General features: G+C 41.4%; 1 protein-coding gene across 3 annotated transcripts; it reads right to left on the bottom strand.

Annotated features, from left to right (window-relative positions):
* Positions 1-44: 44 nt before the first annotated feature.
* On the bottom strand, positions 45-14,040 carry MEAK7 (MTOR associated protein, eak-7 homolog). 3 transcript variants are annotated; one of them, XM_074582809.1, is made up of 9 exons: positions 13,859-13,981; positions 13,425-13,521; positions 12,032-12,208; positions 9,166-9,396; positions 8,276-8,420; positions 7,208-7,648; positions 5,798-5,916; positions 4,421-4,600; positions 45-3,368 (listed from the first exon to the last, which is right to left on the bottom strand). In XM_074582809.1, exons 3-9 carry the CDS (start codon positions 12,197-12,199, stop codon positions 3,240-3,242), a joined length of 1,413 nt encoding a protein of 470 aa, XP_074438910.1. In that variant the 5' UTR covers positions 12,200-12,208; positions 13,425-13,521; positions 13,859-13,981; the 3' UTR covers positions 45-3,239. The 3 variants fall into 3 exon arrangements, with proteins under 3 accessions (XP_074438910.1, XP_074438909.1, XP_074438911.1); XM_074582808.1 differs by having other exon boundaries at positions 13,847-13,980; XM_074582810.1 differs by lacking the exon at positions 13,425-13,521 and having other exon boundaries at positions 13,859-14,040.
* Between the last annotated feature and the right edge of the window lie 464 nt (positions 14,041-14,504).

Genomic DNA, 14,504 nt, shown 5'->3' with positions numbered 1-14,504 from the left:
TAGTCCCAGACAAAATAACACAGTTTCACACCTGTACAGGAAGATCTATTGTGCATAAACTGAAATTTTATTTATTTAAATCAAAATGATTTTTATTAATAAAATCTACATTTTAAAATGTTACAGATAAGTATCTGAATGAGACTATTGATTTGGACCCGTCCTTTTATATTAAATTAAATGGATGGAAAAGACCTGCTTTTGCTAGCACTTCTTTTCCTACAGTCAACCTACGGTGTTTCCGCATTCCCACATGTCTAGCCTTGACTGTGCAAGACTCTCAAGGAAACTCTGGGGAGGTGTCAAAGAAAAAGTAGCGAGCAAAAGTGCCAACCCTCGGCTGTCAGCTTTTGCCAAACGCTGCAGTGATTTTTTTGTACCTGAATGAGGAATAGGAGCAAAGCAGACGGCTGATCTCATCTGATGCACGGTAGTGGATGGATTTAATGGGGAAGTGACTGACTTTCACAAGCGCATGAGACTAAAGATGACTCGCATACGTAGCAGGGACGTTAAGCTTTGCAGTTGGATCAAGGGCTGCATAAAAGTGATTGAGAGATGTTTAGATCATAGCTAAGCCCACTGCTGACAAACACCTTCTGAACGTTTTTTTAGATGCATAAGAACGAAGCCCAGATTGCTTAATCATTAGGTTACAAAAAAAAAAAAGAAGCAAAAAGCTGAGTCTCTTCCAAGCCACTCTTTTACATTTAAAGAACAATTTTGAATAATCCCATCTGCTGGTTGGTTTAGTAGTTTCCTGGTAAATAGTCCTTCACCAGTACCTTTGGTAAAAGTGCCAGTGTCAGATTTCCTCTTGCCCCAGTTTAACAACTTCACTTCAAAGTGAAGATTAAGAATCTCAGATACAAACTTGTCAAAAACCACAATTTCAGAGGTTAAAATGCTATGCTGATCTGCACAAGATGATGTTTAAACAGGATTACATTTTGGATTCGTAGCCTAGAAAGAACCAGCTATACCGATACTTATTTTAAATCAAAGAAAACCTGGTCACAAATATTTTTGGTGAAGAGTAGCTTTGTGCAATTCACCCTCCCCAGATAATAGTCTGCAAAGGTGTCTGCTCATTATTTTTTAAAAAATCCTTGCAAATGAGTTCAGTCCTCCAAAAAAAAGTCTCTACCTTGTAACGGAAGGAAAAGAAAGTCTATTTGTTTATTTTAAGTTAAGCCACAGAAATTCAACCACGTCTCATTCTTGTATGCCATCCACTTCAAGTATTCAGCATGCTTAGTCAGTGCCTAAGTGCAGAACACCTCTGAGACTTAGGGTGGGACTTTGAGAATGTTAAAACAAAAGCCAGCATCACCACGCTTCCAGAGAACACTTACTTGCTGTCTATATAGCACTCCCTACTTTGTACCATTTAAAATTCTTATTAAAATACACAGAGAAGAAAATAATACAAAAGTATGTGTGATCATTTTGACGCTTACATTTTTTTCTATGTTACAAACTTGGGAGACTATCTGCTTTATTTAAGCAAATACAAGATAAAAGGACGTTAGTTCAGGCCTTCCACAGCATACTCCGTACTGGAACAAACAGCATAGGTGCCCTAATCATTAGTCCAGGCGGCATACAAAATGCACAGTAGAGTTCTAGGATGTCTGGCTGGAGTCATTTCTTCGTGCTGCCTTTTCAAGGCTAAATTCCTATTGTTTAATAGAATTTTTAAAAATGGGATGTACATTAAGGCACAAGTGCAGATTATTCAGAATATTCAAATCTGTCTCCCTATGAAGAACAGCGTATGGAAAAAACCCCAAAGACTACATACAAGAAAATGCTAAGGGAAATAATTTGAAGGGTGGCCATGTGATCAGGAATTGCAGTGATTTTATAGACTGTTGCAGCACGTTTTTTGCTCTAAGCTGCACAGAAGACGAACTCATGTTAGGACAAAGGGGATTCGATACAGTCCTCCTCCTTAGGAGCAGAAAGACTGACAATCGTACATACTAATAACCAGACACAATTTGCTGAGTTAGAAATGACAGTCCCTGGTAGAAATTAGGGTTATTTTTGACAAGTTAATTACACATAGAATTTAGCAAGGTCAAACTAATAATTTCCCATAGATGTGAACAGATTCAAGCAGAAAAAGCCCTGAGTATGCGAGGCCTGACCAAACTGGTGTTGACTGAACAGCCAACAAAACAGAGCAAAACCTCCAACCCACTAGTTACATTTCACATTGCGGGCATTTTTTTCCCTAATACAGTAATGATTAATTGTATGAAAATAAAGCGTACAGCATTCTTCTTTAAATGTATTACAGACATAACCCTGATTTATTTTTTTTTTTTAACAAGGTATCTGCAGATACTATTCCCAATTAACTGTGGATGCTTCGTACTTAATCCTTTTTACAGCCTGATCTTTTACCCCAGTCTTAAGTGAGGCTACTAAAGAAGGTACCTTCCCTACAGAATTTCTGCTGGAGGTACGGCCCGTTCTTTGGATAAATATGGCTGAATGACTCCCAGTGGCTCTGTTCTACTAAGTTTAAAAAGCAATAGGCAAATTTCTGCAGAAACCTCTTAAGTGAAATGCACCAAGCTGTAGTGTAGTATTATAAAACGGGATATTGAATACTTAGCATTCTGTACATCTTGCAGCCCATATAGAGTCACTTGCTGAAAATCTGACTTAGAAAACACGAAACTGAATGCTTTAACTGGACCAATGCAAATTAATAGCATCATTCATATGAAATCCCGCAGACTATTCTGTTTACCAATGTAAGACATCATTACAATTTGCAAGCTTCACTGACTAATTTCATTGCCTGCAAATAAATATGTGCAGTTGAGGTATAAGAGCCTTAATCAATGTCTTGAACAGTCTTTATATAAATACGTGTTAATTTTCCAAGTCAGTAAGCCATACTGTCAATAACTTTGTCTTTTGTTTTTAATTCTGTATGCAGACAGGATCTATCAGGAATGATAGAAAATTCATATTCAGATAGAACTTAGAGATGTCTAATGATTAAGTAGCTAGTTAATTTTTCTGTCCTCCCTCAAAAAATCTGTCAGGCAAGATATTGTATTGGACGTAAATATTACATAAGTATGAGGGTTAAGCTTTGTCCCAGATAATTAAGTAAATGTAAGGAAAAAAATGAGGAAAATATATCCTGTCCAAGGAACATTAACACTCAGGAGGAAAAAAAAAAAACAAAACATGTTTTTCATGTTACTGTGATTCTTTTAGTTATCATCATCCTCATCCTCTTCAAGGGGTTCTCGTAGGCCTTCGCTCTGGCGACTTTTTCCAGCCATTTCTAATAAGGCCTGAGCCTGAGGGTCTACATCCAGGATACTCTTCTTACCTTTTGTCTTCAAAACAAAATAAAATACAGTCAATTTAAAATGTCATTATGAATGAATCAGTATCAGGCTACAAGAAAGAGACAAACACAGAAGTCCACAAGTAATCTGGTTTGCAAGCTTGTCACAATGAAGCATATAGACTTTCCAAGTAAGGCATTTTAAGATTCACTGGGGTGCATCAAATGATTTTTATTGCTGCAGTTACACAAAATAGTCATAAACTTCTCCTAAGATGACAGTGAACTATTTCAAGTTTATTCAGGTTACAAGCTAGCCGGAACATCCTGGTTAACTTGACCTCAGTTTGAAGTGTAGACAGGAACTTTTTTAATAGAGAAGAGATTCGAGTACAATTTAACATTTTTTGTAAACAATTTGTTCTGTTTCTATTTAGAGCTATGTGTCCTCTGAACAGACAGTGCTCATCAATTTAGTATGAAAAGAAATACATTTTTTTAAAAAAACCTCAAACACCAAAATATGCAGACCAGACAGTTCAATAAGAGAATAAATTACAGGGACAGAGGAGATCGGAAAGAGGTCTCCTACTCATTCCCAGAAATAAAGCAGATGCAGAAAGACTAGCGTAAATCCATTGACATAAGTTTACTGTAAAACTATGGTAAATTTAAAGCTACTGATAAAGAAATCTTTTGGGTTCTCTTCATGAATTATAGATTAGGCTTTACTTGTGAGCTTCGAGTGCTTTCTTTCTGTTTCACAAATACTGTGTTTTCCTGAACCCCTCCAAGGAGGTTCCTTCTGGAGACCATTCCTCAATTTCACAAAGGCCTTCTGAAATTCAGAATTAAGTATGGCTTTTCTGACTCTACCATTTCATGGCTCCTGATGTTATTTCTTGTTGGCACCCTCAATAATTCCACTACTGTTTCACCATTTACTTGCTACAAAATATATGGCATCACAGGGCCAGTTAAAGAAAACATTACTCATTACCACTGACAGACAGTGCTTAATCAGAAAACTGCAAATTTTGCATTTGCGTTTCCTGTTCCAATCAGAACACGGTTTCAGAGGTTTCAACTTTGTTCACATACCCCTGCACTTTCAGGGAGGTCTCCCACTGCCCACACTTCCATGGCATCCAGTGTAAAATCCTCTTTCGCTGACAGCTGGGGACTGTTGTAGGTGGTGCATCGAGGTTTTGCTTTACTGTGTCCCTTCCCATAGTCACCGTCTATCCAGAGTCCGAAGTAACCATGCTGGCCACCCATACCCTGGGAACCGAAGCAGCACACTGAACGCTTGCTATACATGTAAAACAGACTGAGCAAGTTATGAATCCTAGAGTACAAATTGCTATTTTCAGTATTTATGCCATGCTTCTATGGGTAGTGAAAAAGGGTATTCTGAGTGAACCTGGGCTTCTGTACCAAAATCCAGTATTTCTGAAGTCAAACACGAATTTACCAGAGTGATACTGCCCTCCCTCTATGCTTTACAGAGTACCAGTATCTGCAAGCACTTCAGCTGCACCTTGTGACAGAAATTTAGCTCACTGGCTTTTGTTTAGGGATTAGCGATTCCATTTTAAAAGGGGTGAAAGTGCCTGGTTTTGCTGCCTCTTTTCCATTTAGAAAAGTATCTACAGAAACAAATAATATAATTTGATGTTGTTTGGTTTCTTTAGAGCAAATTTACTACAGACTGCTGCAATTCCCAAAGTTATGGGCACATAATGCTACAAAACTGTAAAGCACTTTTCAAAACAGGTGGTGCATCGTAGCTCTGCAGAAACTCCTCTGCAACTGGAGAGCTCAATCGTGAACTTGAGTAAAAGGAGCTTCTGCCACTGTAATCACACAGCAGCAGCAGCTCACATGCAGCTCTTGTACTCTGATTCTGCTGGGCTTTCTCAGGCTTCCGTAATTTAAAAAGCAGTTAGTGTGGCAGTGAGAGCAGCCAGCGGAGGGATCCTCAATTACACAGATCAGCTAGCTTGTGCTGCTTCAGTGATGTGGATACATGCCATCAGTTCTGCCAGACAACCGGGAGGAGTGCTAGAAGGGCTTGCATGACAACCAAACCTGGCAAATAGATTTCTTCCCAGAACCTCCATAAATCTAACCTATATAAAGCCCACCTACTTGCGTCAGACACAGTAACCTCCATCTTAGTTGATTCAGTACTTCAATATACATATCAACTGTAAAGAAAAGTATAGACTCTATCAGTACTCTAAGCAGTTCTCCATTGTTATCCATAATTCATACTTTACACTGATGCTTTAATGCAAAAAAAGAAAAAAATCCTCCTACTGAAAGTGTGGCGCAAATAGCACAGAGAAGGGATGAAAACTTCTTCAGAGAATAATCAGTGAAATAAATCTCCTCACAGTAACAGAAGCAAAAAACACGAAACACTTCTGAACACCAGCCACAAATCCAATTTCCAAATTGTCATTTAATACTTACAAGTCCATTTGGCATTGTTTGTTGGCCATGGTTCAAATACATGTAGTGGTCATTATAGCCTGTGTATGTGTATACAGCAAGAGAGGGGAACACAGAAAACAGAAAGCATCTGTTGTCACCTGTAAACAGAAGAGCATCTGAGGTCAGACAACTGGCCAAGAAATAACTTGAGTACAAACAGGATAGGAAAAAAATATTGAAGAAGTGCAGCTGAATAAATCAAAGACAGCAGCTGCAATCTCAGAAAGCCAATACGTATCTCTCATCAAGACCTAGACCTATTGTTTACTCTCAGTTAACTCTGTGCAGGGTCACAGAAACCAATGTAACTTTATGGCTGTGACCAAGGGCAGAGTCAGAGGCATGACTAGTACATTACGTTACTATGTAAGGGTACACCTGTCACGGGCTTGCGTTGCATCATCTAGAACTGGCCAACTGCTAGACCCGTACAAACTGATAGGAGTGCAGACACCCTTACTTCTGACTATACTGATATATAGAATCAGCTTAGGGCCAATGATTTAGAGTACAGTTTTCATTATGCCCAGTTAGGTATTCAGAGGGACCTGCAGTGTGAATGTCTAGCATGCTACGGGTGTTAGTCTATCAGTAAAAAATACAAGGAAAGTGTTGTGTAATCAATGTAACATACCATTATATTAACTGACTGAAGTGGTAACTATCAAATACTAATTAAGTAGAGGAACTGAGTTTTTAATGTAGCAAAAGTGAGGATTCACAGCAGGACTGATTATCCAGAGTCCGTAATATTTTTTCAGAAAGCCATCACAAAAGTTTTTTCCAAAAAGTTACAAAAAAAAAAAAGCCCCCTCACTTCTCCCCAGAGGTATCAAGGGAACAAAAAGTTTAGCTTGTCCAAAGGACCCTTTTGCTGCTGGATTTTAAAAGGGAAATAAAGACAGACACTGAACAAATGTGAATAGGAGGCTTAAGCTGGTGTGTTTGGCTCAGCTGTTCTGAGATGGAAGATTGCCATCTGCTGGACACCTTATTTAAACTCTAATTCATCGTCTATGCTGTATTTCCTTCATTTTCAACCTATATAGCTACAGGGGATGATAGATTTCACTGAAAAGAAAACTTGTTCTATGATGAATAAGTGCTGCAATTTTAAAAGTCTTATCAAATAACAGGCAAACTATAAACATTAATCAGTAATATGCCTGACTGGGCATAAAGCAAGAATAACTTAGCATGTATTTTATGTTTTTCAAAAATGAGTGTTATTTTTGCCACAGGAAAATACACTTGGAAGTATAAGAAATACTGCGTGTCATGAAAGTAAAATGACAGTAGCCATTAAGTGGACGGGATTCTTGTACCTGTACAGAATAGGCAATGTTTAGCAGAGCCATGAGATAATAGAAAAAGAAAAGCGAGTTTTACCTTGAAACTGTGGCTTCACCTCCCAGGGGTGAGACGCAAACCCACCAAAAATATAACCATCTAAGTCCTTTAAGATCACTATGCAAGGACCTTTGTTCACTATATGCCCACATAACTGTGAAAAGCTTTCTCCATGAAGCCTAGAAGAAAATAAAAGCTGCCACTTGTGCTGTAGCTCTGCAGGCAGATGGGAGTTGATGTATATGATGGATGGGATGTCAAAGAGACTGACAAGTCCTCTTCCTTTTATGCCTTTGCAGCCTGGAACCAGGTTGAGTATGTCTTTGGTTTGGTCTGGGAGAGAATGCAGAACATGGAGGCCTTGCCTGATAACAACACTGAGGAAAACTGAGATCTGTGGAACTCGGTACACCCAATCCTCAATGACACTTTGATCAAAATTTGTCTCCATCAGCTGAGGACCCACAGGTTTTGTCCCATCTAAATAATAAGACACACAGGAACAGTCATAAGTCTCCCGGTCTGGAAAATAATCAGTTGATTTCTAAGTATAAACAATATTCCATTATTTTAATGGACATGAAACCACATACAAAAGGAGCCAGCGACAGTAAAGGGTCAACTACATTAAGCAGATGCGTCCACAGAACTGAGAAACATTTGCCTGTGACATCCATTGGTTGGGCTCTCGTGATTAAGGAACAAGGACTCCTAGTTAACAACTTATGAGATGTTCTTTGCAAGGCAGCAAAATCTATTATTACAATAGTGTTCTGTAAAAGGGCATTCAGTCATAAATATATGCACATGCATGTAAATGCCCGTTACCTGCAAGTCAGGTATTTGTAAAACAGACATGTTCCATGACAAACAGTTTTGCGTGTCCACATAAACTGTGAATTCAAACCAAAGCTCTCCTGAATTTAGGAGAGAAAGTTGGTAAGGTAAAATAAATAAAATTCCCAAGTCATTCGCAAAGAACTAGGCTTGAAATACTGGTCTCCCCTTTTAAATTCAAAGATGTGACCTGAAGAGACAAATTCTTGTGAGATCAGTGATACATGCGCTCTGTGCCATTCTGGGATATACTACATAAGTACTGCCTACCTGCAAGCTTCAATTCTGACAGCAGCTGAGAAGCCAGAGCCTTTACTCCACTTGCAGAATCCCTAGTATTCTCCAAATTCCAACCTCTCAGTTCCTTCCTGTAGTTCAGTACATGGACTACAGACGTGATCAGATCCTCTGTGAACTGAAAAGGTTAGAACATCACCATTTTGGCATTTCTTAAATAAAATTGCCATGAGCTTCAAAGAACTTTCTGAAAATAAAGTCTAGTACTGAAGCTTTAATCCCAATGGCAGACACATGCCTTTTCAGGAAGAGTCAGAAAGAATTGTTATTTTAGTGTCCTAAGTCTTGAAAAGTATCCTTTTTCAAGACATTTTGTAAATGTTACTTCACGAAGCAGCTCCATAAAATACTGCATGAAAGAGGGAGGCGAGGTCCAAATTTTGCAGTGGTAGGAGTTGCTAGTGAATTACTGTTTCATGAGACCCCACTCTTCCATCTTGCAAGTTAGGTATTTGATTCATACACCTATCCCACAACCAAAGCTCCAGAAAGTAGTTTGCTCAGTTCCCAGAAGCACCAGCCACACCACAACCCTTGCTGGCTCTTAAATACAGCCAGTCTCTGCAGCCTTCACAATGAGCCTGTGAACCGTCAGACAAAACGGTCAGTGCGCTCTGCAAAATACAGATCCTTGTTCTCAAAGTAGGCAAGGTCAGCATGGAAAAGTCCACAGCTGAAACAGTCATCACATATAACCTGGTTGGCCTACACTGGTTGTCCCAGATCAGCAAAGAGATTAAAAAAATACAAAAGTCAGAAATCTCTGTTCTGAATCTTGTGCTCTAAAGATTACCTTCAAATTACCTAACCGTCTCTGTTCTCTCACTGTCCCCCCAACACACATTTAGCTGCTTCCTATTTACCTCTTGGATTTGTTTGCCCTTCACAGGCCCTTCTGTCTTGGAGATCATTCTCATTATTATGGTAACCTTCTCATCTGCATTCCCTTTTAAGAGGTTTGACATAAAAATTACAAACTGCTCTTTAGCAATCTGTTCACTCGGCGCAGATGATTTCCCGGTCAGGTCAACACTTTTCATTCCGTTGTATAACCGAGCAGTCATTTGGTCTGGTAATGGCTCCTGCACATATGCCTAAACCAAGAAAAGTAGGAAAGAACATATTTTAAAAATTAAGAATAACTAATATATTCCAGCTAATCTGTGCTGAGACATACCGCTATGAATGAAGGATTTCAATATCAAGTATCTACCATCAGCAACAAACTTTTGCCAAAGGACTGGTTTCTAACAGAAAAAAAACACCTCTATTTTTATAGTATCTCCTTTCCAATAAAATTTAGTGATTTAAGTTGGTTTCTCTACAAATGCCACGGACTTAAAAAAAAACAAAACAATTCTGCTCGTACAACATTTAAAATTGTGTTTTAAGCCTGCTTTTGACAGTGGAGCTCACAGATACCTAAAAACAAAGAGAAAGTAAAGTTTTTTCCACATCTCATTTTCGGCCTAAAGACAACACAGGCAACGTATTTAACCCAACATGCACATGTAGAAACAATGCTGAGAAGTTTCCCTCTGCATAGCAACATCTAATTCAAGCATAGAACAAAACTGAGATCACCTGATTTTTATAAGGCATCCCTGATGTAAAGACAGTCAAAATCAAAACTTATTAATCTAAACTGCATGACAGGCCCTTTGAACTGAAATCTAACTGGTATAGAGCAACAGACCTCGCTGCACTGTGGGAAAGATCTGACTCTGGATTCAAGAAACTTTCACAGCGTTCAAGATAATTACACGGTTTAAAAATAAATCATCTAAAATACATCCATACCAGGACATGATTACACAGTGTCTTCACTATGCAAAGTACATGCTGAATACCTGACTTGGCTCTTACGTACGAGGGTGTAGCACAGTGGGGACTATGCTGAAATCAATGGAGCTCCACCTGCGTAAAAGCACTCCAGCTCCATTCCATGGAGCCGCTATTACCGATCTATTGCTGGCTCAATACCACTCCTATTGAAGCCACCAGGGCCATTCCTATTTGATGTTAATGGCTGTGGCTGTGCATACAGGGTGAGATCCAATATGCCAAGCTCTACCCTGCTTTTGTTGACGTCAGTGGTAAAACTCCCATTGATTTCAGCAGAAGCAGAATTAGCAAGCAGCCACAGTCTTGCACATTAGAGTGCTTCATATGGAGGGAGGGATGGGCACAGGGGGTATAGCTGTTTTTAAGAGGCTTTCTAAAAGTGCTGCATGAGCCTGAAGTGAGACAAGCAGCAGGGAACATAATTAAAACCACTATACTCAAGGGCTTTTTACTTTACAGTGCAGTATTACCTACCTGCTCCCTACCCCTTCCCACCCACCACTAACTTTGTTGCACTGCTTTGTTATGCTTACAGCTATTCCAATGAGAAGACCTGGGGTGCGAAAAAGGAGGACTATAAAAAGGGAATCTTTAATAAACATCTAACAAACTCACACCTCTGACAGTTTAGAATCCTTGTCTTAAATGGCTTTAAGAAAGTATCTAGAGATACCAGCTCTACCTGCTTTCCAAGCTATGCAGTGCAACCTGCTCTGGTCCAGAAGCCATGTAGTTTCCTTCTAGTAGAGCACTGAGCCTGAGCAGAGCACATGAGGTTATGCCTGGGGCTCCATCAATGTTACCAGGCTGTTGCTAGATCAAATCTGCCACGTATCAGTGTAGCTCAGGCATGAGCGTAGATACCTACAAGGCAGCCAGGCCATTGCAATAGTCTCTGCATTAAGGAATTAGGCACCTACAGGCAGTCTTTCAAAAGATTTTAGTTTAAGTTGGCAAACAAAAAGGCAGGAAGGGACATTCATCAAACATCACATTGATCTAGGGGCAACGCTAGAACGAGAACTTCTTCCAGGTCCCAATCAAATAACAGACACCAAGGGCCAGGTTCTTGGTCGCGTTAGGGTTGAAAGGGTGGGGAGCAGCACCACTGCTTCCAAACTGGTGACAGCTTATAAACAGCCAGGCTGGAGGAAGGCTAAAGCTGGTCTGTATACAGATGCCTTGCTAAATACCTTAAAATACCCTGCTTCTTTCCTGGAGTTTTAATTTGATTCCATCAACTGTGTAGCATATATAAAAATGCATTTTTAATACTACATTCATTTGGCCACTTGGTTCCTGCCTAACTGAAGTTATCAAGTATTGCAATGAATCATTTTCCTCTTCTTTCTTGATTAGCAAACGAATGCGAAGTTAATCAGAAAGCATAATGTATGTTAATTAGCTAAAACAGGGAGCCACAACTTAATCAAGCAAAACTGAATTCTCTGCTTTTAATGCAAGTGAAAAGACTAGAGACGGTGATGTAATTGAGGGAGAAAGATACAACCAAATACAACCTGACTTTGTGTCAGCTTATCAAGAAAATCTGGAAATAATCACACACTACAGACTCCAGGGGGAAGAATATTCTTCCTTTTTTCAGATTTCTGTAAAAATATTTTCATATGTCCCAACTTACTTTAGAATCAGGAAAGCTGCAAATTGACCCAATAGTGCAATTTAAGAGATAAATACAAACTTGAAATTCATGACTCATGTTAAACTGTAAGAAAAAGTTAAATATGCATCCTGACCCAAAACATTAAGTATTAAATTGAGACGAGCAAGCCTAAAAAGTAACTATTGCCACATCTTTAGTTTCTTTCAATTATGTTCAATGCACTACATCTCAAATATATCAGGAATAATAGATTGTCTTGCCTGCAGTGCTGCCAGAGACACAGTTTTCTTTGTAGCTTTGCCATTTTTTGCTCCAGCTGAGCCACTAGATCCTGATAAGGTATCAAATACTCCATCAATGTCAGACTGCTCCTCAGGAAGAAACCTGGAAAGGTGATTCCGATAGGCATTGCTTTCTGCGTTTCCCATCTTTTCAACCTGAAGCAAAGGAAAAGGAATTAAAAAAAAACAAATCAGTAAACACAGAAAAGTATCACAATAGCCATGACGGAGGTATCAAACAGACTAACATACCAGTGCAAGTTTTACACGAGGAGCAAATTACTAGCCTTCCAGGAAACAATTATTAAAACTACTGTTTAGTCTCTGTAGTCACTGATTCTTAATGAACTTGAAGAACGTCTGTGAACAGTAAACGTGCTTTAAAAAATGACAATCTGATAGCTCTTTGCTAAGACCACCCTGTCTACCAATCCAAACCTCATTCAAGCCTTATTAAATGGAAAAACCAATATGATTTAATGATTAAATTAGCTTGTACAAAGTGACCATGGGTCTGTCAGCTGGCATACATCAGTAACATGAAGGGAATGGCCTGATTATGGATTATTTATGACAGATTATGTTACATCTTTACAATGCATTATGGACTGTAGTGCAGCGTGCCAATAATGTGGCACTAAAACACAAACCACCATCACTGTAAAGTCTCTGAAGATGACATGTGAATGTTTTTTCCAAGGACATAATACAAAACTTATTCAAAAAGCTGCCAAGAAACACAGTAATAAAAACATTTAGGAAGATGACTCAAGATCCATTAAAAGCATACAGTTTCATATGAAGTCAATATATTGTTGAGAGCTGGTACACACAGAATTAGGGCTGGGGGGAGGAACTGGTTTGGCGTTTGTTTGTTTTACACATTTAATGGTGCAACTATGATTTCTCTCACTGTCCCAGGATTCACCCGCATTACGGAGACTAATTTTTTAGTGTTGTCTGGGCCACATGCTCTGACTTTCTCCCTGGAGCAGCACAGCACGGAACTAACAGTGCCACGGAAGGGCCCGAAATCCCAAATTCCACCACGACAGCAATGACAATCACTGCTGTAAGCAGCATTCCCACCTATCTGGGACAGGCAGGCTCCTGGGGTGACAATATAAAAAAGAAGAGAGGCAAAATAAAACATCTTTTTGTGGCTTTCTTTCCATTAATTTCTTTCTAGCGCCTCACTTCTGGTTCAGGATTCACAGTTCCATGGAAATGTCTTTTTCGCAGTCAAGCCTGTCACGCAGCCCTTCGGCAGGCTCAGAAGGGCTGTGTTTAGCCTAAGCCAATCTTTCTGTCGTTAATGGATGCTGACTTTGATAAACGACCATACATGAGAGGCCGGGTTGGGCTGCTTTACCTTCACGGAACAGCACAGGCCCAAAAGCCGTGTTTGCCTGTGAGGAAGATGTCGGTCGTGGGTTAAACACCAAAGGGTTAATGGAAACGACTGTAACCTGGAAGACAAACCGCGAAGGCACTGTTAATTTAGGCATCGAACCGCTGTTGGAAGGGGGTCCTTGACCCCTCCCTCAACGCGGGGCAGCGCAAGCGGCGGGTCCCACCGTGACAGGGCCGGCCGGGGCCGAGCCCGGCGGGGACACTCCTCTCTCCCGCACCGGCGCCACGGCGGGATCGGCACCGGGCCGGGCAAAAAGTTTCGCGGTTTGCCATTTTATTTCCCGGTATTGCTTAGTCCATCCCTCCCCACCCGGCTGTGTCCCCCCCTCGGCGACGGGCGTGAGACCCCTGCTCCGGGGCGGGGCGGGACAGCGGACCCACCTCTCTGCTTACCGGCAAGGCACCCCCGGCCCCTCTCCGCCCCCCTCGATCGGCCCCTGGACTTTAACACACCCCCCAGCAGACGGGGCCGGCGGCCGCCGGCAGCTGCAGGCCGCCCTGCCAGGGCGGAGCGCGGCGGGGGCGGGCGCTGGGCCGCGGCGGGGGATGGCGCCGCGCGGTGCCGCCCTTCAGGCGGCGGCGGTGGGGAGGGAGCGGCGCTGTTCGCCCCGCGACGCGAAGGGGAGAAGTGGGCGGTGCCGGGGCTCGCTGTGGAAAGCGGTGAGGCGGCGGCCTGCGGGCTCCGGAGCCGAGAGAGGCCGCGGTGGCCCTCCCTCCTGAGGCGTCTCCTCCATCAGGGCTCTCTCCTCCCTGAGGCGGCCATTCTCCCTCAGGGGGCTTTGCTCTCAGAGGGGCTCCTTCTCCTTGAGTGGGCCCTTCTCCCTAAGGGGTCCCTCCTCCCTGAGGGCGATTTCCTCTCAGAGGGGCTCCTTCTCCCTGAGAGGTCTTTCCTCTCAGAGTGGGCTTTTCTCCCTGAGGGGTCTCTCCTCCCTGAGGCTCCCTGGCCCTCAAGCGCGGTTCAAAAAGAAGGTAAAAATTCAGAGCTGTAGCAGCTGAGCCCCTGTCAGAGCTGAAGCGCCTGGGTGCCCAGTGCTGAAGC

Source organism: Larus michahellis, chromosome 4 (assembly GCF_964199755.1).
Source record: "Larus michahellis chromosome 4, bLarMic1.1, whole genome shotgun sequence".
Classification (NCBI taxonomy): Eukaryota; Metazoa; Chordata; class Aves; order Charadriiformes; family Laridae; genus Larus; species Larus michahellis.
This window is presented reverse-complemented; position numbering and strand designations above follow the sequence as displayed.